Below are 25,115 nucleotides of genomic sequence, written 5' to 3' on the forward strand. Positions count from 1 at the left end.
AAGTCCGTACTTTTTGTCAAGTAAATTTTTGGTCGCACGGATAAATGGGCTAAAGGCCTAGGACACGGGCTCACATAGCCTAACAACCAGGCATGGCCATTCATCTCTCTTTTCTTTTAATAACTATAACACTTATCATTTATTTTTGTTTTTTTAAGTAACACTTAGACAGCAAACCTATATATCCTACGGAAATTTTTTCTTACCCAACTTCTATCTATTTGAGATTCGTGCACGTAATATTATCTGTTGGATACATCTTCACTCCCCCTCCATCGGAGTTACCTCCAGAGAGCATGCCGCTGCCACCCCCGAGCTTGTCGCGGCCTGACGCCCACACGCGCCCGCACTGCCTTGGCTCCCCTGCTGGCCACGTGCATGGCACCCGCTTGCCAGTGCCCGTGCTCGAGGAAGAAGATATGTTTTTTAAAAATGTTGATTCTTATTTGGAATAATGTTGAATCTTATTTGTTTAAAATTTGAAGTTGATAGTGAAAAATGTTGAATGTTGTATTTTTCTCACAAAATATTGATCTGTATTTTAAAAAATGTTGAATACAGTAGTTTTAGATGTTGGTCTAACTTTTAAAAAATGTTAAATTTGATTTGTTGAAATGTTGAATCTGAATTGTTGAAATGTTGATTTGAACTCCTAATTGGATCTAATAAACTTTATAGTTGTAAGGCTTCACTGGGCTTCAGGTAGTTACACTGAAATGATCGTGGCTCACCTTGCCAGTGCTTGTGCGTGTGCCTACCAGGTCTCATCTAAAAAGTCGTCGCCGGAAGTAACCTCAAATCACTCGGGTAACCTCTAGCATAGTAGATAAAACATTAGTTTTTTATTTGAGGGCGTAGATAAAACATAAGTTTAGTAGTAACAAAAAAGCTAAGCACATCATGTCGTGTGCTTCCATTTCATCAGCCAATGACTGAATCAGCCACAGCTGATGACTGAGAAACTATATCATGAATCATTAATCAAGTTGGAAAGAGGGCTAACCACGCTTGCCGCTCGGTGCTCACCATATCAGATACCAGCCTATCAACAGGTCCCATCTACTTTGCGTAACCGGTATGGTAAAAAAACAGAGAGACTTCATGTAAGTATGTAACTTCGGGTTCTTTCTTTTTTTCCGAAAGTAACTACCGTATCGTGAAAAGCCTGCAGGGGCTAAACTTTAGCCCCCGTCACATCTTGTCACATTGGATGTTTGATATTAATTAAAAGTATTAAATATAGGTTAATTATAAAACTAATTGTACAGATGGAGAATAATTCGTGAGACGAATCTATTAAGCCTAATTAGTTCATGATTTGACAATGTGGTGCTACAGTAACCATTTGCAAATGATGGATTAATTAGGCGTAATAGATTCGTATGACGAATTAACCCAAGACTTCTGTAATTAGTTTTATAACTACCTTATATTTAATTCTTATAATTAGCATCAAAAAACATTCTATGTAATAAGAAAACCTAAGAATCCAAACACGCCCGTAGTTTTGTGCAAGTAATTTTTTGGTCGCACGGACACATATGGGCTAAAGGCCTAGGACACAGGCCCACATAGCCTACACAACCGGGCACGGCCCGCGTAACAACACTTGTCATTTCTTTTTCTTTTTCGCTGGTGACTTGGTGAGTGGTGACACTCGGATGATCATGGCTACCAACTAGAACCACTAGTACCAACAGCGCCGGAAATGTCTCTAACCGCAGATACAGGTTACCAGGCGCCGGACGCATCCAACTACTGCTCGTTGCGCACCGCAGGCTCTGCCGGCCGCCGCGCACGAGCGGACGCGAACGCGGCCGGCAAAAGCTAAAGCCAACCAAAACCGTGTCGCGCGTCGGCGTCATCAACCGTGCCCGTGCAGGCCCGTCGTCACACATGACACACCGCCTCCCGCCGCCTATATCTACAGCCACGTCAGTTTCGCCGGCCTTGCCTCGTCTCGTCTAACAAGTCGTCGTCGTTCTGTTCGCCAGTCCGTCCGGGGAAAGCAAATTACGCGCGCGCACCGGCCGAGATCCGCCGATGTCGAAATCAGTCCCGGCCGACGCGCCGCCGAGCGTCGCCCCGGCGCCGGAAGCGGCCGCCGTCGATGGCGGCGTCGCCGCTGAGCACGACGAGTCGGCCGGCGGCGGCGTCGCCGAGAACGACGAGCCGGCCGCCGGCGGCGGCGGCGTGAGGTCGATGGTGGAGCGGTGGAAGATGGAGGCGGCGCCGGCGCGGGCGCGGCTGGTGCTGCGGGCCCTGGCGTGGCTCTTCTCCCTCCTCGCCCTCATCGTCATGGCGTCCAACCAGCACGGCGACAGCCAGGACTTCCGCCAATACCCCGAATACAAGTCAGTACTAGCAGCATCCACTTCTCAAATCAACTCAACACATTTGCAATTCTTTCGCACTGGCTGAAATTGGCGAGTGCTCCTGCTCCGGCCGTGCAGCTACTGCCTGGGCATCTCGATTCTCGCGTGGCTGTACGCCACGGCGCAGGTCCTGCGCGACGCCCACCGGCTCGGCTCCGGGCGGGACCTGATCGGGACGAGGAAGGCGTCGGCCCTCGTCGACTTCGCCGGAGACCAGGTGAGTCGTCTTGGGTTGCGCATGTGCACGAGCAACGCATCGCGACGATCCCGATCCAACCACCGATGGCCAACCTGGCAGCGTCGTGTCGTCTCCACCCGCCGATCGCGTTTGCTGTCTCGCTTCTTGTTTTTTTTTTCTGAAGGGGACTGGAACGATCGCTGGTGCAGGTCGTCGCTTACCTCATGATATCGGGAATGTCCGCGGCGGCGCCGGTGACGGACTACATGCGCCAGAAGGCGGACAACCTGTTCACCGACTCGGCGGCGGCGGCTATCAGCATGGCATTCTTCGCCTTCGTTGCCATCGGCCTCTCTGCTCTCGTCTCCGGGTACAGCCTTTCCATGGAAGTCCTTGTATAGCCTGCATACACATTTCTCAGTTCTCTCGTTCTGCGACACATTGGTCACATTACATGATTATACAGCAGTGTGGATATATGCCTCCAATTGTTTCATGGTCGTTGATTAATACATCAGTAAACGGGTTTTTTTGGATCTCTTATATTTTTGTAACTTAAGGTCTGTATGTATGGAATCATTGATGTCATAATCCTCCCCAGTAGATAGACGTGTTTAACTAGAACTGTTAAATTTACATAGACCTGAAGAATATGCATGCTCTCCTCCGGATCATGTCCACTGCAACAGCCTTTGCTGCTGGGAGAGGCAAGTATACAGATAATCGGCCGAAAGAATAAGAGAAGAATGAAAAGAAAGAAAGAAAGAAGATTATGAGCATATACTATACACAAGACTACCATTGCTAACCAAAAAATGACATGGCTGTGCAACCCCAACCTGTCCACGATGTCCTTGATGAACACCGAGAGGGGAACAGATGGGCGTCTAGGCGTCACTCCAACTATCTGCGTCTTCATCATCACTTCCCACCGCCTGTTTCATATGATAAACAAGAGAGAGATAAGTAAAAGGGCAACATTAACATTGACACGGAAGTTGGTTCGCCGCAGAAAGTGGCGGAAGTTGACTGCAGAGAGACAACCTGTCGGATGGCATTTGCCTTTTCTATGATTGCAGCAACCTTCAAGTTTCTAGTATTAGCTCTAGCAGGGGATCTCATGGCTGTTGGCTGAGAAGGAGCCACCGGTTTCAGGTTGAAGGTCTGATCCAAGAGCAAACAGCAAACAAGTTAGATTGAATGCACGCTTGTTTTATTTTCATGTTTGTCAATGGAGAAAGCTTTTTTGTTTCCGACCTTGTTTCTTATCTGCTCTAGCAACAGATTTCTCTCGGTGGGCTTCGGCTTGTCAGCCGATGGTGCAAGCTCTGAAATCTTTCGCATCTGCAAAAAATATAAATGGCGTTAAGTTAATACAGGAATCATGACTGCACACATAGAAAAATATCAAGGTGGGGGAGGCAAACTACCGAGCTTCTATCATGAGCAGCAACAGCATCGACCAGTGGATTCCTTGGGATGTTTTTAATTGAAATAGGCTTCTTGATTAAATGATTGTCGGTGATATTTGGCTCAAATTGGCTCTCTTCTGCTGATATACCATACTTAGGATGAATCATCTGAGGCCCAACAGTCCATCCCATCACAGGTGGTTGCTCAGCATGCGCAAAGCTAGCTTCATCAAGGCCACTGAAGAAGTTATTTTTATCACCAGGCCATGCCACTAGTGGGCCTGGGTTGCTAGGCGGGTGTCTATTTTCTCTCTCCAAATTATATTCATCATGTCGATAATCTTCAGATGCCATTGATTCCGAGCTGGGCAATGGGCCTCCTGACTTATTGTCCTGAGAACTACCCACATTTTGTTCCTGCAAAATTTGACTCCCCTTGCTATTCCCATCTTTCAACAATGTGCCTGGTGCAGAATGCTTTGCTGGGTCTGAAAGTGTCTCGCTTGTACCAGACTGATGTTTTACACCCTCCACCGATGCATTTGTAATATGCTCTCCATAATCTGAAGTCTTTGAGAACGATTCAACATGCTGAGGTTGCTGGTAAAAACTATTTTCATAATCAGGTCCCTTTGTTGAGGTGCTTTCCATGCCACCAGCAGCATCTGTTGACTTATCATTTTCAGATGCACCTGGATGCATACGGCTGGGATGCACACTAGTTTCTCGAGTATCTGAAGATAAGGTGCACAGTTGAGGTTCCTGCTGTTCATCTGCAGGTAATCGAAGCAGCGGGTCTGATGAGTATAAAACTGCTCCATGTGTCACCCCAGAATCATCCAGATGTTCCTCGTCAGCTGTTGCTGATGTGACCCCAGCATCCAGATTTCTGTTAAATGATGAAGAAATATGCTCCGGTCCCTTAATGTTCTCTGAAGCTTCTGAGAATGGCCAATAGTGTTCAGTCCTTGCCACACCAGTTACTGTGACACTGGTCGACAATCCAACTTCTACATTTTGATCACTACCGTCTAACAAAGAACTCTGATGCGTATCTTCTTCGGTCGCTTGAGAGGATACTGGTTCTATTGATCTATCTGGTTGATCAAGCAAACCTAGCCTGATATCCATGTCTTGGTTTGATGCCTGGAAAACAGGATCTATGCTCCTTGCAGGCTCAGGCATAGAGCTTTTTCTACTTAGAAGCCCTAGCCGAGGCCTACCAAGCCTCCACTGGAGGGGAGGGAGAGGGGGTGGTGCTTGAGCTTGAGGATCTTCGTAGGAATCATTTTGAAATTGTACAGCGGGTGGCGGACCAGGAGACAACTGATTCATTTCCTCATTATTAGGCATGACAGGAGAAGTCAATACTCCTGTGTCAGCTAGTACTGGTGAATTTGAAGAACATGGCGCACTTTGGGAATCAGATTCAATTGAGCAATCAGATTCCTTTTCTGATTCCACCCGGCCATTGCACGATGGAGGCCCTTCTATTTCACCAACCTTATCATCATTCAAGGGACATGGAGCAACCTGAAAGTCTAATTCAGGGGATGCAAGAGCTTCCTGCCGTACCTCAGGAAAATTATGGTTTGGTTGAGGATCTTCGGATTCATCAATCTTGTCTTCAACTAAAGAACACATAGTAACCTTGGAACTAGTGTCACCCAACACATGATCTTCTGACTCAGGATTGATTAAAACTGAACTGCTCAAAGGAGGATGATCCAATTCATGTACATTCTCATCAGTTGAAGAACATAGAGCGATTCGAGAATCAAGCCCACTTGGAACACAAACTTCTGATTCCTGATCCAGCATGGCAGCATTGCTCAAAGGAGGGCCGTCCAGTTTGTCAATCTTCTCATCAAGCAAAGGGGATGGAGTGGTTTGAGAATCAAGTTCACCTGAGGTGCAGCATTCTGACTCTTGTTCTGTTTGAACATAAGTCCTCGAAGCAGAGTCTTGATTGTCTTCAATGTCATCAATTGAAGATAATGGAACGATTGGAGAATCAAATTCACCGAAGGCAAAAACTTCTGACTCCTGAACTAGAACAGGTTTGCCCATAAGGGAATCATCCTTTTCGCTAGTTGAACAACATGGAATATCTTGGTTATCATCAGCATGAGCTCCTACCTCTGGTTCCACTTGTACAGCAACATCCAGTTCGTCTCCAGTTTCATTAATAAAAGAATGTAGAGCAAGATTGGCGTGGATTTCTAGATCGTGTTTCACTTCAACAACATCACTTGAAGGAGAGCAGCATCCTTCACCGGTCATCTCTTTATCCAACAAAGGAGAACTACTATGAGAATCAATTCCAGACAGCTGTTCCTGCTGTAAATCTACTGGAACAGAGAGCATATCTAGTTCAGAACTTCTGTTAACACTGAAAGATGCATCAGATTTTAAATGAGAATCTACTCCTGGTGTCTCATCCGTGAGATCTTCTTTGCCAGAAAAGGTCATTGATGTAGCGCCTTGTATATCCATGGTAGATGAAGGCTCAGCACATTGAGAACCAAACTTAGAATGAACACAGGCTTCCTGGTTTAACTTCACTGGCAAGGCAGAAACAGAACTTGGAAAATCTGATTCACTGACCAGAAAAGCATTTGAAATATTGTTAGAGTCTGAGGCCGGTTCACTGTGACAACCTTCAGCGGCAGCTGAAAAATTTATCTCATGATACTCACGGCAGAAGGATCTGAAATCTTCTTCAGTCATAACTTCTGATGGCAATGGCGCTTCATCAGGTGGAGTTGCAGGCTCCCAAAGGGAATCAGCAGCTGCTCCCATATTGTCATGCTGCACTAGAAGTTCTGAAAGGAAATCCTGTTCTTCAGGGAAACATGGTTGGCAACTCACAATGGGAGATGGACAAGTTTGAGTTAGGCTCAGCATGTAGGCAGGATCCATGAATGGGTTTGTACTAGTAAAATCTTGATCGGGCATCCCCCAAGCCAAATCTTGATCGTCAACATCCTCTGGTTGTTCCCCCATGGTGTTACATTTCAGGCTTACTGCAAAATCCTTATCCAAATCACACAGAGAGTGAACTCCAGCATTATGACTGGACTCTAGTAATTCCTCTTGATAATCAGATTCTACAGGAAAATGTCCTGCGGAAAGAACCTCATCCCTGTCACTACATTTTTCACCTGTAGGCTCTATTTCATTGAGAGGAGGAATATTGTCTGTCTGCAACATCCTTTCCTTAGATATATATTCTCTTGATGCATCTACTTCCCCAAGATTTCTGTCAGTAGCTTCTACTGGTTCCAACCCTTCCCTTAAAGGAGAATTATGCTGTAGTTGCAGATCATGCCTAGAGGCTTCTTCAGTTGAATCTGTAGCCAGAATCTGTGTTTTTTCAGTATATATGGCATCATCAATAAAATCTTCAGGAGGTACCACGTCATCTGCAAACCTGCTAGTAGTTGATTCTTCTGCAACCACAACTTTGCCACCCTCCACAATGTCTTCCATTTCAGTCAATGCATGTTGTTCTACACATGAACTACTGTTGTCAGGTAGAGAGGAAGTATTAGGGGCTGGAAGCACACTAATCCCCACTGGTTCTGTATCAGCACTGAACACACAAGACACAGGTGCAAGGGTCTCTACTGCATGAGCTTCTGTCTCCTCTTGAGAAGGTACACCTTGAATTACTACTGGAAACTCTTGGACATCAGATAAGTTCCTGGCCATGGCAGGTGCTTGCTCAGAATCTTCTTTGTGTGAGTTGAGGCTAGCTGGACAGGCCCCTCCTTCAAGCACAACTATTTGATTATCCTCTGCAACATCCTTATTAAAAGGAGTTGATAGACCATCGTTTAGTAAAGAGTGCATATCTTCAGCAATCTCATCATCATATGATTCATACGGTAGATTATTACGCATGCCTGAATGTTCTGGTGCAATTCCTGAATCAACAGAGCACCCATCCAAATAAAGCATTTAAATGCAATATCAAACCAAACTGGATAAAGCATTTTTTAGGTGTTAAGGAAAAGAAAAAAGAGGCTAATGATCAACATACCATCTTGATGATCATGGTTGTCATGAGGATCCAAACCTGTTGGGGCCATATCAGCAGCAATTTCTTCAGGAACGATAACATTGTCCTTGTCCATCTCTACATCATTCAAGCACATAACATGGTTCTTATCTGGCCATGATGCAAGTATGCCAGGTGAAGCGTCTGTATCTAGAGATCCACCTTCCAATTCTTTCTCCATCTCCTGTATTTCCTCTTGATTGGGTATGGTCGGGTGGGGAAACAAATCATCAGCAATCCTAAAACTGAGTTTGTCTTCGTCTTCTGGAACATAGTTAGGTTTGCTCGATACCATAGAAGTATCATCTAGCACAACATCCTGGCCTTGCTCCATGGAACAATATACTTCGTCAGTGTAATTGTTGTTGCCGACAGCCGTACCTGACCAGAGAAGACAATAAATATGTTGGTAAAAAAAATAGTGACAAAGCTAAAATGAGCAAAGTTGGATTTGATGTAACAAATAAGTATAGATTTTATCAAAAGACTTGGTACTTACCATCCAAGTCACTAGATGTCTTGGGTGAATGTTTATCAGAACTATGGATAACAGCTGCATTATCACTACTTTGATAGTGATAAGCTTTCTCTTGGTGTTGTTGACAACCATAGAGATCTTCATCGGTTTGTAAGACAGCATTGACAGAAGCTACACTAGATGATGAGCTCACATCCATTAGATCCTCATCATCAAAAGGTTCTTCATCTTTGATCCAATCAACATCATTCAATTGTCTTCCAGATTGTGAAACAGAGCTAGGACCATTACTGGCTGACACTGCGGGATTAGCAGAGTCACTTGGCAAGTCCATACAGGTCGCTTCTTCAGCATTGCATGAACTGTTGAACCCTGGTGACGAGTCTATTGCAGGACCTACTTGTGGGGACTCCGCATACAATGCATCTTCACCTTCCTTGCTGTCACGGTTCAATTCAATCTGTTCCACGTTGGCACTGGGATCAAATTCAGTTTCTATTTCAGGATCTGCTTCACCTTCTGGGCCCATGTTGTTAAGAGCGTCGATGAAGTTGTCTTGATCACTACAAATGTCATCAGGCCTGCAGCCATCAGCATCTTGATCAGCAGGAACCCCAGCTAAAATGTGTTTCTCTTCATGTCCTGAATGCGAGCTGTGATTACTTTCACCAACCTGGAAGTTTGGACAATCCTGCAGCTTTCCTAAGTCACGGACCATGCCATTTTTTTCTAAAGGTTCATGTTGTTTCCCCAAAATTTGTTTATCACCTAGCTCCAGGTAAGCTGATCCATCAGTGGGTGCAGATATAATCTCCATGGTATTGGATTCGTTTATTGGAACAATTTTAGTAAGTTCCAGTTTACCAGAAGACTGAACAATGGCACCAAAATTCTCCATTTCTCCCGTTTCACTCGAGTCAGTTGACCTAAATCTCACATGACATTGCCTTCCAGAATATCTGGAGAAAATTTTTTGTTGTGATGAAATTACTTCTAGCAGATGCTCCCTGCAGATTCTGCTAATAGTTTTATGGTCAGGACTCCTTGGATGCCTGGATTTCAACTTTGTTGTCCTAGGTGGAACTTTCCTCGAAGTTCGATCCTTGGGGGTAGTAAAAGATCTGCAAGTTTTACACAAAACCAATGTATCACCACATGGTAAATTCAGTCTAATCATATACACTATTTTTTTTTCCAAAGTATGTTAGTTGCTGTGGATGAATTTAATGCTTGTTAGTCGTGACCAAGAAAATGGCACCAAACTTACTCAGACTTTGCAAGTAATGATTCAAGTGTCGCCCCTTTCCTCCAACGTATAGCCTTCTTCTGAATTAAGAGAAGTAAGTTTCTGATTTCAAGAGCATAGCTCCTTTAAAAAGATATATATGGGGTCTCAAAGAACTGGATGTATCCAGATCTACATAGCGACATACTAGAGCGAATAAAGCACATACAAAGAGGGTCATTCCTAGGGGAAAAGGCCAGGTTCCAATTTTAAAAATATATGGCCAGTTGAGATGACAAATTATTAACTACTATCAACAAATGGAAGATGAACAATGTTCTCTTGGCTAAATCAACCAGGGTTCTAATTTAAAACTCTATTCTCACATGCAATTGAATCACTTTAGCAAGATCAGCCAATTTAAAGAAGAAGGAAAAGGAATTTCAAGCCGTTTTAGTCACCATAATAGGCATTACCAAAACTTTGAGCTTTTGCAATAGAAGAGTAGCAGCTAGCTTCACATGTTCTGTTTGTGCATAACAGAATCTAGGCAAAGACACCAATTATGCAGGACAAGTGGAAAACAACCTTGGGCGAGTTTTATTTAAGTAAAATCTGGCAAGAGTTGACCTTTTACTTACCTTAAGTCGACGGGGCTTCTTTTCAATTGAAACATCAATTTCTAACATGTTGGAGGTATGTTCTGCCTTGAAGAAAGAGGGGTCTGAATATCGTTTTAAGGAGGCTCCAGCACCAGCAACATCAAACCTGAAGAACAATCCATGTGTGTAATTGCAGAAAACATGTTCATATAAATTTTCATACAATGACAGTATCTCCGTACTTATCCAGAGTGAACAAGTGTGGTGGACCACGGCATTCTTCATATGAATCCAAAATGAAGCGAGGCATATCTCCTTGTGTGATCATATTCTGTTTAAGTTGAAGATTAGCATGCCAGTCGACACCTACAAGAGAATGCAGAGAGAACTTCTTGAAATAAGAGCCATGCCAAAAGAAATTAACAAGGTATGAACAGCTTTTTTCCAGCTAACCATCATCATGTGGATAATTTGAGTGGTCAGTCTGGGATATAATTGCCTTCTCAACTGCTGGAAATTCTGCCTCTAGCTGCTGCAACCGGAGCATTAAACCATGTCCTCTAGAAGCAGTGGCCATCACATCTTCGTGAAGGTCATGAAAAATTTCAGCTGCAAACCTATTGCGCATGGAGGCAAACAAAAAAACTTGATACAAAGATAAAAGCCTATGGAAAAATTGCATGTTGACTATTATGGTGCCATTAGGAAAGGAATACTGAGACTTGGGTAGAAAAGGTACTAGCAATCAACAACTAAACTCCTACATTGTAAACAAGTTGGCTACTTGGCAATTGGCATTATTCAATACTTCTCTTGAGATGCCAACTTATCTAAGGAGAAATTTGCACAATTACACACAATAGTGCTAACTGAGAACATGGTAACATGCAAAATTATGAAAAAGGAAATATCAAAGACCAAACATGATCAATTTTCATGCTGAAGTTGAGCCGAAAATAAACCATATGCATCTGTAAAATTTTAACCAAGCCTGTAGCTAGAATGATATACCTAGTTAGTTCGCAAAAAGAAAATGCCAATCACCCCAAGTCCTTTTTCTAAAGACAAGGCATTTAAGGGCTAAACTGAAGTTTAAATTGAGTAACAACATATTATTGAGAAACAGAAACTATTACGCCAATTAATCTATAACTTCCTCAAACAACTCTGCTTTTAATCTATAGAGTGAAAGGCTAGCATTAAGTTCAGAGTTGTAATGGCAAGGAAATTTGTTCCACATATATTGCAAGCTGTCACATTGCGACTTATAAGTATTTCATTGCAAATGATATTCATAACGCAATGTCCTTTGGCATTTGGCCAGTGGGAAATCCCAATCATTATGAAAATTCTCCTTCAACAGACCCAACAAAGGTCAAATACTCTGATTATTGGCTGCAGAAAGTTTTGGCCAAACAAGGTCAAACACTTCAGAATCTCAACCCATGTGCGCAGGTCACGTGATATTACCTAAAAATACGCCAGATTTCATAGAAACTGATGCACTCTCCAACTTTTAACCTCATAACTCGTCTTATGACTAAGTTACTAACTTCCCGAAACAGCTCCAATATGTGCAACAAAGACGCCATACAATGCAATTGTCACATTCAACCCTTGAACCGGATGCCAATTCGATCCTCAAACCCAATTTGTACTGAAATTCAAAGCCACTCCCTTAAAATCGGCTATAAAAAGCAACACCAATGATGTCGCCCAAATTGGACAGGAAGTTGCAGAAATCACAGATACACACATACCACTCGCAGCATAATGCAACCCGTACAGCAAAGTAATAAAAGACGAATTCCCCACTTTACTGATGCCCCCTGAATGAGAAAATGAGCTCAGGAATTTGCCCATTACGCTACACACAAACACTCCCAGAACAAAAAGGAGGGGGCGTCGCAGTCGGCCGCGAGCGACAGAACAAGCCAAGACAAAAAAAAAATCCAAAATCACACGCTATGCTCAGAACCTAGAGCTTTCACACAAAATATCGGAGCAGGTAGCAGCACTCACTCGGCGAGATCCCCCAACTGCCGGAGCACGCCGACGAGGCCGGCCATGGCGACGCCCTCGAGGAGCGCCTCCGGGTCATCCTCCTCCCCCGGCGCCGCGTACAGCTCCGGATCCGACAGCCCGTACTCGTTCCGTATCTGGTACCGAATCATCCCCGCTCGCTCGTTCGCAGGGTCGAAGCCGCAACCACCGCCCTCTCCTCCCTTCCCGAGCGCCTCAGCACTCCGCCATTGGAGCGGCCGCCTTCACCCCAACCTCCACCGCCCCCGCCACGGACAGCATCCTCTGGCCCGGCCCCGCTAGCGTGGGTAGATTCGCGGGTGCGCTTAGCGCGTGAATTTCCAGAGCGGTGAAGCGAGGAAGACGAGGCCCGGTGTGAGTGTAACGAGATTCATACGGCTACGCGTCAGAGAACACATTCTTATTACGCAGCGCGTCGCGGGGCGTCCCTGACGGCCGGGGCCCGCGCCCTCGTTGCCCGTGAGATATGCTCGGGGGCTCCGCCAGCTGCCAGGTGGGGCAAGACGCTGGTCCGCGGCGCGGGTCCCGGCGGTCAGTGGAGTACCGGGCTTAGAGGTGGGGTCGGGACGCGTCCTTGTTTATTGGTATGGGAATTAAGGGGTTGGATGGGGTGGGTTTGGGTTTTGACGGTGGGGGCCCAGCGTTGAATCGTGCTGAGCTGGCAGGAGACGAGTTATTAATATCCCGTGGACGACGACGAGTGGACGTAGACGCTCCTCTCTTTGTTCATCATCTGGTTTCATCTCGACGAGTGGACGTAGACATATTTGGTGTGATATTCTAGCATCATATTTGTTTTGGAGATAAGGCAGCAGCTAGAATGCAACTAGCAAGTGCGTTTGGTAAAGCGCCATGAGCAGTAATCAAAGGCGAATCAGAACTCTCATGCGAGGTGACGAGCCGTACGCTACGTACTGTGGCGTGCGGGAGCCTGCGAGCAGGTACTAGTGTACTTGACCACCTTTTTAATGTGCGATAACTCCGCTTGGACGCCGTTAGCGGCCGGTGAGGTTTCCCTTGGCACGCACACGCACACTGTGGATGAGACGTCACGGCAGTACCAACAGCAGGTCCAGGGCTCCAGGCACAGGAAAAAAAAACAATTGGCTTCACGAAAGCATCACTCATTGGGCTACTTGAGCGGTTGATTCGCCTCGATGTTCCTTTTTGAGGAACCCCTTCTTCTTCTTCTTTTTTGTACGATGGCGTTTTGCTTTTGAAGTGTGTTTGTTTTGCTTGTTTTTGTAGTAAAGCGCTTTGGCTTAAAGCTCGGTTCGCCTCATGCTACGCTACTAGCTGTATGTGTCCAGCAGCGAGCTTTTAGCTGTCCGTGTCTAGATGCCTCTTCTCGTTAGCACCTTTTACTTTGCAAGCGTTGGCTGTACTCTACGTTTGCAGCAGAGTCAACGTTTTCTTAATCCATCCATCTCTATCTTCATACAAAGAGATCCCAAGTACTTTCCAAATTGATGTTTTAGCTTTTATAATTTAGAAAAAATTAAAACAACCTATAATTTAACACGGAAGGAACAGTATAAGTATAAACAAAAGAGCTGATAATTAACCTGTGTATATTCAAAACCCGAGTGCCGCGGCACCTAACTGATGTGGACCACCGACCACTGTTACTGTACCTTTTCGATTAAGACTTTGGTCTGAATAATCAGTACCTACCGACCGGAAACTACGACACCTGCAGCATCGATCTACAGCCCTGTACAGGCCGGGCCAAGATCATCGGTGCACCGTGCACGGTCGGTCAGGGTCGCCTGCAGACTCGGTCCACAGAAAATGTGGCTGACTGGATCGTTAACCATGCGCCCACTTCACCACTTGTACGTGTATCAAACAGGGCCTTGTTCGTCCTATCTCAGGATGGCGCAGGTTACTGCGGTTGCATCCACGGGACATACGGATGGGAGAATGAGCATGCAGATGCAGGTGAGGGAACAGAGGGGCTCCGTGGCCGTTTGCCTGGCCGAGGAAGACGACGGCGCCAACGACAGACGCGGGACACACCCACATCGCGGCGCTTTGGCACCGACCGCTGCGCCAATAATTGCCCAGCCACTGGTCTGGCGGTTGGGCGTTAGCACCATGTCGCCAGTCGCCACTGGGAACTGCGGCTCGTCGGGTCTTGCTCTTTACTCCACTCTTTTACCTGCCGTGGTAGCTAGTACTCGCTGCTAAGTGCTGACCCCACGTGGGGACGGCGCGCTGCAGAGCCGATCGCCGGATTCATCTCGCGCGGGACGGCGGCGGGAGGACGACAAGTCGACGATATATCTGACCCCGTGCCCAAGCGCGCCACCCGTGGCCTCATCTCGCCTGGCCAGGAGATGCAGTGCTGGCCCTCGGTCCCAAGTTCCTAGTGGCGGCCGACCGATACGAGAAGAAGACCCGCCTCCTGAGTCCTGGACTCCATCGCCGCCAGCCGAAGGTGAGCTGCCGGCGCGGCGGTGCCGGTATAACCCTGACCCGCGCGCGGCGAAGCGCTGACCTTTGACCCGAAGTGCTGACCCCACGGGCGATAAGTTCGGCCGACTTTTTTTATTTTTTTCCTTTTTCATGAAAGATTCTCACAAATACGCCACTGGCGGAACCATTTCAAAATCTGGACCCTTAGCTTGGGCGTCAGCGTAGCTTACACGTCTCGGCGCCAGCCTTCCTGGCACCAAGGTTCATGCGCAGCTGCTGACGCGGATGCCGACGTGGCGGGAGCTTGGCGCCAGCCATCGTGGCGCCAAGCTTGCCGTCGTGGATTTTGGCACCAAGCTTGGCGTCGTAAATCTTGGCGCCGAGCAGTTACCCTGTACCTCTTGACGAAAATAAAATAAATATAATTATTCCGAGGAGCATACAACAAACCACATTGTGGTTTAGTTGGCTAGGACATGGTGCGTTCGATCTGGGCGGGCACGCGCACCGTGGTCGCCGCTGCGTGCGTTTATTTACTTTCGAGGGGAGGGAGGGAGAAAAAGAAATAAAATGTAGAAAAAAAAATTCAATCCTAAGGGTTTGAACTCAAGTTCTTTGGGATAAAAGCTCATGTCCTAGCCAACTGAACTACAATGTGATTTGTTGTATGTTCCTCAGAATAATTATACTTATTTTATTCAAAACACCAAGATGTATAGGGTAACTGCTCGGCGTCGAGATCTACGGCGCCAAGCTTGGCGTCATGATGGCTGGTGCCAAGCCCCGCCATGTAGGTATCCGTGTCAGCAGTTGCGTATGGACCTTGGTGCCAGGAAGGCTGGCGCTGAGACGTGTAAGCTTGGTGCCAGCGTGGATGGCGCCAAGCTAAGGGTTCAGATTTTGAAATGGTTCCGCTAGGGGCGTATTTGTGAGAATCTTTTTTGTAAGGGTAAAAAAAAAAGTCGGTAAGTTCGGGGCCTACATTGCGCCCGTGGGTTGGGCCGCGAACGGACCTAGTCCTATGCGTGGGCCGCGCTCGCTTTGGCAGGCAGGAAAGAGTGATGGATTTGGAGGTCCGGCCTCGGGAGACGGCCCACTGGAAACCTTCACCGCGGCGCGCTAGCTGTACGCACAAGACGAAGACCGCCGACCACCACCGAAATGGGCGGCGGATCAGTTCACACTTTCTCGATCAGACAACTGATGCTGCGCGTTGCCAGCCGTGCTGCCTTCTCGGGGAAGTGAGACTGGCCTCGAACAAAAGCAAAGGAAAAAGAAGCCACTACGCACGGAGGATTTTATTCTTTATTAATCTCCTCGCCAGGTTTCATCATTTCTTCGCGTTCCAGTCGTGATCACACCCGCACGGAATGAATGAATGAATGGGAGGAAGACGCGTCAAAAAAGAAAAAGAGCAGCGGAAGGCGTATCCAATCCCCGGCCTGCACGTGTGCGAGTTGTACTACCTGACGAAGTAAACGCAGTCTTTCCAGATTTCGGCCTTGGAATTGGAACGTTCGAAGAACTCCCATTCAGACATGGCTTTGGAAGAAGAATCTGAGATCTAGATGCAGCAGTACAATCTGAACCAGTGTTGCAAAAGCTGCCTGCTTGTTTATCAAATTCGATAGCGGAAACCGAGCTGCCATTGCCAGTACCTGCTGCTAGCCTACTTCTAGAGCTACCCTGCCTGAGTGCCTGAGTGCTCGCCCTCGCCTGGTCAAACTTGGCAAGCAGGGGAAGACGCGTGCGTGCGTGCGCCCAGTCTGGTCGCATCCCATTCGAGCCAAACCCGCTGCCTTCGCCCCGGCGTGCCAGCGACGTGCGCGTGCGTCGGTCGGTCCCCATCCATAGCTTGTGCCTGCGCGCACGGCGGCGGCGGGGGTGGCGATGGCGGTGGAAATGGAGGACGCGGCGGTGCCGGCGCTGGCGGTGGTGGACGCGCGGTTCTGCGCGGCGGACGCGGCGTCGCTGGCCGTGGCCAAGGCGCTGAGCATGTCCGGGAGCGACTTCGCCGTCACGGACGCGGCCACGGGCGCGCTAGTGCTGCGCGTCGACGGCGTGCTCTTCAGCCTCCGCCGCCGCTGCGTCCTCGTCGACGCCGACCGCCGCCCCGTCCTCACCGTCCAAGAATCGGTCTGTGCACGATCCCCTTCTCTCCCCTTCTCTCTCTCTCTCTCTCTCTCTCTCTCTCTCTCTCTCTCTCTCTCTCTCTCTCTCTCTCTCTCTCTCGGCGCCTCTGATTGGGATGGGGGATGGGCACGCGCAGGCGCTGATGCTGAACACGCGGTGGAAGGTGTTCCGGGGCGACAGCACCAGCCGGCGGGACCTGCTGTTCACCGTGGTGAAGCCGTCCGTGATCCAGCTGCGGGGGCCCACCAAGGTCAGCGTCTTCCTCGCCAGCAACGACGCCGAGCAGGCCTGCGACTTCAGGATCACCGGCAGCTACCACGACGGCGCCTGCGCCGTCTCCCTCGGCGACTCCGACACCGTCATCGCCAAGGCAAGTAGCGCTCTCCTCCTGTTCTCATCGGTCAGCGTCGCTAGTTCATCGGGGTTCTAGAGCTGAAGCTGAATGGATTATTGGTAGTTGCAGATCGACCGGCGGTTCAGCGTGGTGAGCGCGCTGCTGGGGAAGAACACGTACAGCGTCACCGTCAACCCGGGCATCGACTACGCGTTCATCGTCGCGCTCGTCGTCATCCTCGACGAGATGCATTTCCAGAGATGACATGACGCACGCTTCAGTTTCAGTCCCAAGCCCCCCTTGAGGCTTCAGTTTCGCTGCTCCTTTTGTGTTGTGCTGATGGGTCTGTGCAATTTTGATCCCAGTATTAGTGTCCTGCTGCTCCATTTTGGGATTTTTTGTGAGCTGTGTGATTGGTTCATGTCTTTGCCCTTCTGAAGGTTGTGATGGATTGTCACAATGATGAGTCAAAAAGTTAAGATTGAAATTCACGTTGGGATAATGGTTAAATCGCACCTGACACAACAGTGATTTTGTTCTCTTTGTACCATTGTCATGAATCCTTCCGAGGACAAGGAGCGACTTTATATAGCAAATGATCTGACTTACAGAATGAATGGTGAGTAGTCAGGCGGTAGCTTCCAAATTGGATGATTGAAATGTCTTCAGGCAAGTGGAGGCTTCGCTGATCTTGATAGTTGAGACGCTGTCATCCATTCAAAGATCGCTGACCGCGGTTCACGCTGACGTGGCTGCTGATCGTCTCGGTCAAAAACCGGAGACTTCAAACTCGTCGTTTGTCTCGTCGCCGATGATATATAGCACCGCGGGCGTTCCAGGCTGATCACGATTTAGTGAAGGAGATGGATACACCGGCACCGGCCACGGCAGCGGCGGAGGCTCCGGCCCCGGCACCGCCACCGCCAGTAACGGCGGTGGTGAACGCGCGGTTCTGCGCGCCGGAGGCCACGGCGTTCGCATTGACCAAGACGATCAGCTACACGGGGCGCGACTTCACCGTCACGGACGCCGCCGGCGCGGCGGTGATGCAGGTGGAGGCCGCGGTGTTCGCGCTGCTGAAGAGGTCCCTCCTCCTCGACGCCGCGCGCCGCCCCGTGCTCACCATGCAGGACTCGGGGTACCTCATGGGCACCAGGTGGGCCGTCTTCAGGGGGGACAGCACCAGCCGGAGGAACCTGCTCTTCAGGGTGGTGAAGTCGTCGGCGATCCAGATCAGGACCAAGATCTACGTCTTCCTGGCCAGCAACGCCGGCGAGGAGGCGCCGGACTTCGTCATCCGAGGCAGCTACTACGACGGCGCCTGCACCGTCTCTCCGGGCAACTCGGACGCTGCCATTGCTCAGGCGAGCGCCATCTTCCAGCTCCAAAAAAAAAAAAACAGAGCATGCTATTTTTTTCACGCACTTTTCATGCAAATCTGACCGTTTTATAGCAACTGCGAATTTTGATATCTCGCTGGTCGTGCAGATCACCCGCAGAAACAGTGCGCAACTGCTCGGTTTCGGGAGGAACAAATATACTGCGAGGATCAACCCAGGCATAGACCAAGCGTTCATCCTTGCACTGACCGTGATTCTGGACGAGATGCACTAGAACGTTGGGAATCCCTCTGTTTCTCAAGGAAGAAGACGTGACGACTAAAGATCAGATCGATCCCTTCCCTTCATGGCTTCATGTTCGCTTTATTGTATGTTGTACTGTTGTGTGCAACTGTGCTGTAAGCATTTCACTGCATTTCAAGTGATGCATGTGAAGTGTAAACATTGTCTGTATGCCTCTGAATGGTTTTTCTTCCCGTATATTCACATGGAGGCAAAAAGATTGGCCATGTCAGCAAACATTCACGAAGTCATGAACTCATGATCTTCATTTAGTCACTGATACAATCTACTTGCTAACTTTTGCTAACATACTAAAATACAGTACGGCAAAAGATAAGTAACGGCATGGTGACAGTTGCATGCCCATGGTCCCTAGATTATTCTGAATTCTCTCTCTTCCCATATACTCACATGCATGATGAAGACAATGATTGGCCATGACGACAAACATTCAATCAAGCGGCGGTGAAGTCGTGATCTTCAGTTACTAGACATAATCTAGTCGCAATTTTTTGCTAACAACATACTGAAATACGCACAACAAAAGATAAGTGACCTCCTGCAAGTAGCCCAACCAACTGTCTAGTACTGCCTGAATGTGAGATTCAGACGCCCAGGTCGAAGACTCGTCTCATCCGTCAGCCACTTTGGCGCCGTCTTTGGTTTCGTGTTGGAAACTCCGTGGAATATGTGCCTTGACTTACCACCAAATATTAGGACGTCACCAGATTCAAGATCAACCTTTGAAACCTTCTCTTCATCCCTACCATCACCATACAAGAATTCTGTGGTTTCCCCTAAAGAAAAAGAAACGACAGGCAATCCCTTGTCAAGGCTGCTCTTTGATTCATCTTTGTCCTGTCAAATAACACAATTGTAGAATCCAGTAAGCAAGATTGCAACCTCATGGCATTTCCAGTGCAGATAATGGCAGGGAACATTGTACTAGAAATGCCCGAGACAGGAAACACACGCGAGTAAAGCTTCATAACTGAAGCTGCTTTATCATGTCTACAGAAGTATGTATGGGCATCCAAAATGAGTATTTACTTTAGTGAATTACTTAAGCAGGAATCAGTTTTCGTTTCCTTTTTTCTTTTTTCTTTTTAAACAAGTTCAGATAATTGACTAGCATGAAACCCACAGCATGAAATACAATGTTCTGAAACTAGTATTTAATATAACTGCAGAAAATGGTACTTTTGTACCTGATGAAGACCTAACCTCCCACTACTGTTATAGAAGTTAACAAGGCAGATATCTGGTGACATCAGAGGAAGTTCTTTCACGGCATTGGCAGCTCCTATGCGTTGTTTCAAGAGTTCATGGGAAGCTTGAATGGCATCTTGAACATACTTCCTGAATTCTTCTGGTATGGTTGGTGGTTGAGCGCCATCGAATGGACGTGTATCGCTGTATGAGCATGAATCCGGATCCCAGTTCTTCCCTAAGCACATCATCCAGAGTCTTAACTTAGCCCCATCTCGGTAGCCAGGTCTATAAAATCCTCCTGAACCAACACCAAGCTGCTGGCAAACTTTGACAATTTTAACCTGACATGTGAAACAAAAGCATTAGGAATATACTTTCAGCAGTAAATGTGCATGGATTGTATTTGAATGTGTACTTAAGAATAGCCTGACAATCAAATCAACAGAGACAATTTACATTCATGGCAAATATGAATTCTGAGAATTATGCAAGCTGCAATAACATATGCTGAGAGATATTGAAGACAGAACTCTAAACAAACAAGCATGCAAATTTTCCAAAAGGAGAAAAGGAAACAGCATGAAGAACATCATTTCATAGTCTTTCATCGCTCAGAAACGTTATATTTCCTCCTATAAGGCACTATCTTCAACAAAATAATTGTTTATGTAAAGACTTACAACTACTATTTTTTTAAAATAAAAGGAAGTTTAGCTCAGATAAGGCTGAAAGGCCTGCATGATTGATTTGATGAGATTAAAAAAACAAGTGTAAACAAAGACATACCTGATCATTAGGCTTTATGAATCTTTTCAACAGAACCATCCCAGGTCTCAAGTGTTGGAATGGAGCTACATCCTTGGAAAGTTCCCTGTCTCGCCTTTTGCCTCTGTTGACCTCGAATAAAGGAGGATTTAACTTGATGACGGGGCATTTGTTAGCACTCATGCATATGTCAAATGGGGCAGCTCCTGAATCAGATCCCACAGATCCTGAACCACACGGACTGCTTCTGGAGTCAGCAGATTTCAGTGGTTGAACTGGTGTAACCAAATGTTGCGGTGAATCTTTGCTGCTGCTAACTGAAGGTGAGAATGTACATGCTCCCTGCTTTTGACGCTCTGAAGACCTTCCGTAGACCTAACGGTAGAGCTGGAGTATTAGAAGCCGAATGCGTGAAAGAAGAATTCAAAGGTTTGCCAAAAATATACCTACCATATCCAACATAACTCGAATTCGAAATTAGAAAATTAATCAGAGAGTTGTCAAACTTAAGCATAACGCATCATCTTGTTCCAGTTCATCTACAAGATTACAACTAATATTGCACAAACAGACATGAAAAATCACGTTTTCATATCCTAATCCGCAGAGAAAGGGCAATACTTGCATTTGTCCCCCATGGGGTTTACTATCTAGGCACTCGGCAGCCACACAGACGATTCATCTTCCTATCAAACCAGGGAGAACTAACCCGCGTTGAACTCCAACCAGCAACCGCACCACACAACATCGCGCAATTTCTTTTTTTTTTGAAGGTAAAACATCGCGCAATTTCTACGACTCGGCACTACATTGTAGCGATCAACAGCGGGTAGCCGCGAACCCTACCCCGTCACGGGCCGAAAATTATTGGGGGAGCCGGCGTTTTTGCGGCCGATATAGAAACGTAGGGGCATCGCTGCACTTACCGATCCATGAGCGGAACGTGCCTTCCACGGCTGGGCGGAATTCGCCGGTGTCTTCTCGCCGCCGCCGGCCATGGGCGGACCCCGAGAGGCGCCGAAGCGGAAGTGCAAGAGCAAGTCGGTGGGTCGGTGGCTTACGTTTTCTTCCGCTTTGGTAAAGCGCCTTGCGATTTTATTGGTGGTCATGGGGGTTTGTGCAAGAAACAAAACCGACTCGGATGCAATGTGGGCTGCTGGGGCTAGAAAGGTCTTTTCTCGAAGCCCAAGCCCAGTTAAGAAAGCCCAACAGTCAAACTCATCATGAACTTCACCGGCCCACGGCAACGGCGTTGCGAGTTGCTCCGTTTGGCGTTTGCTCTGGGGCAAGCTCCGCATACGACAAGTATGCTGGGGCAAATTTTTTCATATTTAGATGAAGCATTTGAACTCCCTTCACAAATCAAATTCTTGCCTCATCTTATTCACAACTAAACAAGCGCAGAACTTGTGAACTTGTATCATTTGGTTTGATTGATGCATAGAATATGATCCTTTTATTTGGTTGAATGAAATTATTTTACTGGAAGTGAATCATACAAGTAAATAGGTTCAAGATCATCGCGTGCAACCAAACACACTCGATCACCGAGCTAATTCATCACCTTAATTAAACAAACATGTTACTCCGTACTACTTACGTAAGCAATTCAGATTTCTGATTCTCGTAAGAGCAATTCAGAGTTCTGATTCTCGTAAGCGCGGGAAACGACGCGTGCATCAGCTCAAAGCTGCGAGGCTGGACCCCGACGCGTCCTCCTCCTGACGCCGAGCGCGGCGAGCAGGGCCCTCAGGACGCGGCCCGCCGGCGGGCACGGCGACCTCGCGCGGCACCTCCCCTTCTTCAGCTGGGACGAGTGGTACGACGGCGGCGGCGATATCGGCGGGAGCTCAGCAGCATCGATGCCTGCGGCCATCTCGTCGGCGGGCGCGACGGAAGCCGTGGCCGCGGCGCTCTTGGGCGTGCCGCCGGGCGCGACGGCAGCCGTGGCGGCGGCGCTCTTGGGCGTGCCGGGCGTGGACTCCCACAGGAACGGCACGGCGCCGGGGCGCAGGGTGTAGTACACCCGGAACGACGCGGTCGCCAGGCTCGACCGCTCCATCGCCGCGGCCACCTCGCCGCCGACGCTGCCGCTTCTCCTGGAGGTGATCGGCCGCCGGAGAGCGAGCTGCTTGGAATCCATGAGGTCAAGCTTAGGATTCAGTGGTAGGAACAATTTCACTGGAAATACAACAGTGTGATTGCAAGCCTGCGACGATCAAGGTGCTGGGCGAACCTAGTATAGCTCTGATCACGGAAGCAAGCTAAAGCTTGGGACTTTATATAGGCAGGGACGGTTTGACTTGTGGCTAGGCTGGATCCGGTGTGAAGCTGCTGGCCTGGCTCGGCGCGGAACATGAGGTTCTGAGAGGGAGTGAGTTGGAAGCTAGCGAGCTCCGATTTGATCATTGATCACGATTACAATCCACAAGCCTGTGCCTGTAGCAGTCGTGAATAATAAGCAGTGGGCAGTTGATGACGCGGCATTAATTTAATAACAAGCTTCAAGAGGAAACGGGATGGAGATGGGCGGTCGCGCTCAGCAGGCCCACTTACTGACAGGACTTGCCTTGAGCAGCACAGATGATGATGCATGCGTTCAGCCATTATTCAGAACCAGCGAGTTGTGTTTCTCGTCCTCCTTTTCGTTTCTTTTATGTAGTTGTTGAAGAGGAGGCCGACTTGATTAGTGAGAGAGGGCAGCGCGCTTGGACATTGACGCGCGCTCTGGTCGGTTTGTTTGCTCGAGGTTCCTTTCCGACAGTGTCATCTTACCTCCTCTAGAGCTAGATGAAGCAGCAATTCCGGCCAAGTGTTCAGAACTTTTTACTGTTGTCCCAAATGTAGGATTGGATGAGATCCTGGAACATTGCCGAACGAGAAGAGACGGATGCACTGACCAACGACCTGAAAGTCTGAAACCACGCTCACATTGTTATCAGGAGTTGAGGGTTCATGAGGTGTCTTTTTTTTCTGAAGTGGCAGGTACACTGCACAGGAAGGTCAGCCAGTAAGAGTGAAAGGCCATAGGTTTTCTTACAGGTCATCCAGCAGAATGGTGTTCAGCTAGCTAGTAGTTGGCCCGTTGCTAGCTGAACCTCTTGTCTGTTGCTGATCACTTGTAATTTCAGAAGGACTTTTTGTCTCTCTTGCGATGCGAATTCGTCATAAAATTCAGACAATGAGATCGTCCGTTTGTCCATATCACACTCCAGGATCGACGCTCTCGGCCGATCGGTGACAAAAACGTCTCACCGGGCATGACTGAGATCAAGCTACTGAATACATAAGACACTTTGTTTAATTAATGGAATAGCTCCGGTAATTAGTCTACGTCGCCACCGGTTAGGTTAACTAACCATCATATTACCCATCGCTCGCTGGAATAGTAGCACAGCATCGACCAACCAGTAAACTTGCAGGCATAGGTCTTGTCGTGTCTCACTGCCTGACAGCAGTCTTACTAGTATACAGAATCCTACCGAACCCTGAAAAAACTGGACCTGTTTTCATACACTGAACTGAACATGCTTTATAGAGTTGCAGCATCATGCTAACTAACCCACTGCAGTTTTCGGAAATTGTGGGGCCTGCTCCCTTCCTGCTCAGTCACTGATGTGCCCTCGCAACGACGATTGACTGCTTCAAAATAGAAGCCGCCGCTTTATACGTACATAAAAGTTCTCTACTCAAAGCTTTCCCGTTGCAACACTAAATTTCAGTATACTTGAAAAGAAAAAAAATCTGTCTTAGAAAAAAAATACTCCGTGATCAAAGCAACTCCAGCAATGGCTCCTACTTCAAGCTCCTACTTTATTGAGTAGAGGCTGCCCTAATTTTCTGGGGCTCTAGAATTATAGAATATGCACATAACTCCAACAAAAACCCCTACTTGTAAGTCCCTACTTTTTACATGACAGGACTCATCTGTGGATAACTCTTTGTTTTCTTTTATTTTTCTTATTTTCTTTTATTACCTTATCTATTTCTATTGGCCAGTGCTACCGGCTCCCACGAATGCCTTCGTTCGTGTCGCGTCCCTACACGCCGCGCCTCCTCCTACTCCGCCCGTCGCGACCCTCCACCGTCCCTCCTCCTCCTCATCGAATCGGAGCTCGAGGATTTGTCCCTCCACGCCATGCCTCCTCCTTCTCCGCCCGTCGCGACCTTCCACCGTCTCTCCTTCTCGTCATCGAATCGGAGGTTGAGGATTTGTCGATTTGAGTGGAGGCGGCCAAAATCGATCGAATACGCG

The 25,115-nt window shown here is 47.8% G+C and overlaps 6 protein-coding genes across 7 annotated transcripts; 3 read left to right on the forward strand and 3 right to left on the reverse strand.

Annotated features, from left to right (window-relative positions):
• Positions 1-1,524: 1,524 nt before the first annotated feature.
• On the forward strand, positions 1,525-3,156 carry LOC101775924 (CASP-like protein 4B3). The gene is made up of 3 exons (XM_004981223.4): positions 1,525-2,354; positions 2,454-2,592; positions 2,763-3,156. Exons 1-3 carry the CDS (start codon positions 2,044-2,046, stop codon positions 2,952-2,954), a joined length of 642 nt encoding a protein of 213 aa, XP_004981280.1. The 5' UTR covers positions 1,525-2,043; the 3' UTR covers positions 2,955-3,156.
• Positions 3,137-12,742, reverse strand: LOC101775244 (SCAR-like protein 1). 2 transcript variants are annotated; one of them, XM_012842701.2, is made up of 11 exons: positions 12,356-12,742; positions 10,787-10,950; positions 10,576-10,699; positions 10,373-10,499; positions 9,774-9,829; positions 8,528-9,627; positions 8,011-8,409; positions 3,984-7,894; positions 3,811-3,897; positions 3,598-3,717; positions 3,137-3,488 (listed from the first exon to the last, which is right to left on the reverse strand). In XM_012842701.2, exons 1-11 carry the CDS (start codon positions 12,505-12,507, stop codon positions 3,441-3,443), a joined length of 6,288 nt encoding a protein of 2,095 aa, XP_012698155.1. In that variant the 5' UTR covers positions 12,508-12,742; the 3' UTR covers positions 3,137-3,440. The 2 variants fall into 2 exon arrangements, with proteins under 2 accessions (XP_012698155.1, XP_004981279.1); XM_004981222.3 differs by having other exon boundaries at positions 9,774-9,832.
• Positions 12,743-16,268: 3,526 nt separating this feature from the next.
• On the forward strand, positions 16,269-17,800 carry LOC101776328 (protein LURP-one-related 15). Its single transcript, XM_004981224.3, has 3 exons — positions 16,269-16,930; positions 17,064-17,297; positions 17,391-17,800. The coding sequence occupies exons 1-3, from the start codon at positions 16,685-16,687 to the stop codon at positions 17,523-17,525; spliced, it is 615 nt and encodes a 204-aa protein (XP_004981281.1). The 5' UTR covers positions 16,269-16,684; the 3' UTR covers positions 17,526-17,800.
• Positions 17,801-17,883: 83 nt separating this feature from the next.
• Positions 17,884-19,159, forward strand: LOC101774874 (protein LURP-one-related 15). The gene is made up of 2 exons (XM_004986098.3): positions 17,884-18,625; positions 18,750-19,159. Exons 1-2 carry the CDS (start codon positions 18,125-18,127, stop codon positions 18,873-18,875), a joined length of 627 nt encoding a protein of 208 aa, XP_004986155.1. The 5' UTR covers positions 17,884-18,124; the 3' UTR covers positions 18,876-19,159.
• An 81-nt stretch (positions 19,160-19,240) lies between these two features.
• On the reverse strand, positions 19,241-21,911 carry LOC101775277 (alpha-ketoglutarate-dependent dioxygenase AlkB). The gene is made up of 4 exons (XM_022822838.1): positions 21,787-21,911; positions 20,882-21,235; positions 20,092-20,436; positions 19,241-19,741 (listed from the first exon to the last, which is right to left on the reverse strand). The coding sequence occupies exons 1-4, from the start codon at positions 21,856-21,858 to the stop codon at positions 19,466-19,468; spliced, it is 1,047 nt and encodes a 348-aa protein (XP_022678573.1). The 5' UTR covers positions 21,859-21,911; the 3' UTR covers positions 19,241-19,465.
• A 396-nt stretch (positions 21,912-22,307) lies between these two features.
• Positions 22,308-23,177, reverse strand: LOC111255904. The gene has a single exon (XM_022823540.1). It carries the CDS (start codon positions 23,001-23,003, stop codon positions 22,545-22,547), a length of 459 nt encoding a protein of 152 aa, XP_022679275.1. The 5' UTR covers positions 23,004-23,177; the 3' UTR covers positions 22,308-22,544.
• Between the last annotated feature and the right edge of the window lie 1,938 nt (positions 23,178-25,115).

This window comes from Setaria italica, chromosome IX (assembly GCF_000263155.2).
Source record: "Setaria italica strain Yugu1 chromosome IX, Setaria_italica_v2.0, whole genome shotgun sequence".
Taxonomy (NCBI): Eukaryota; Viridiplantae; Streptophyta; class Magnoliopsida; order Poales; family Poaceae; genus Setaria; species Setaria italica.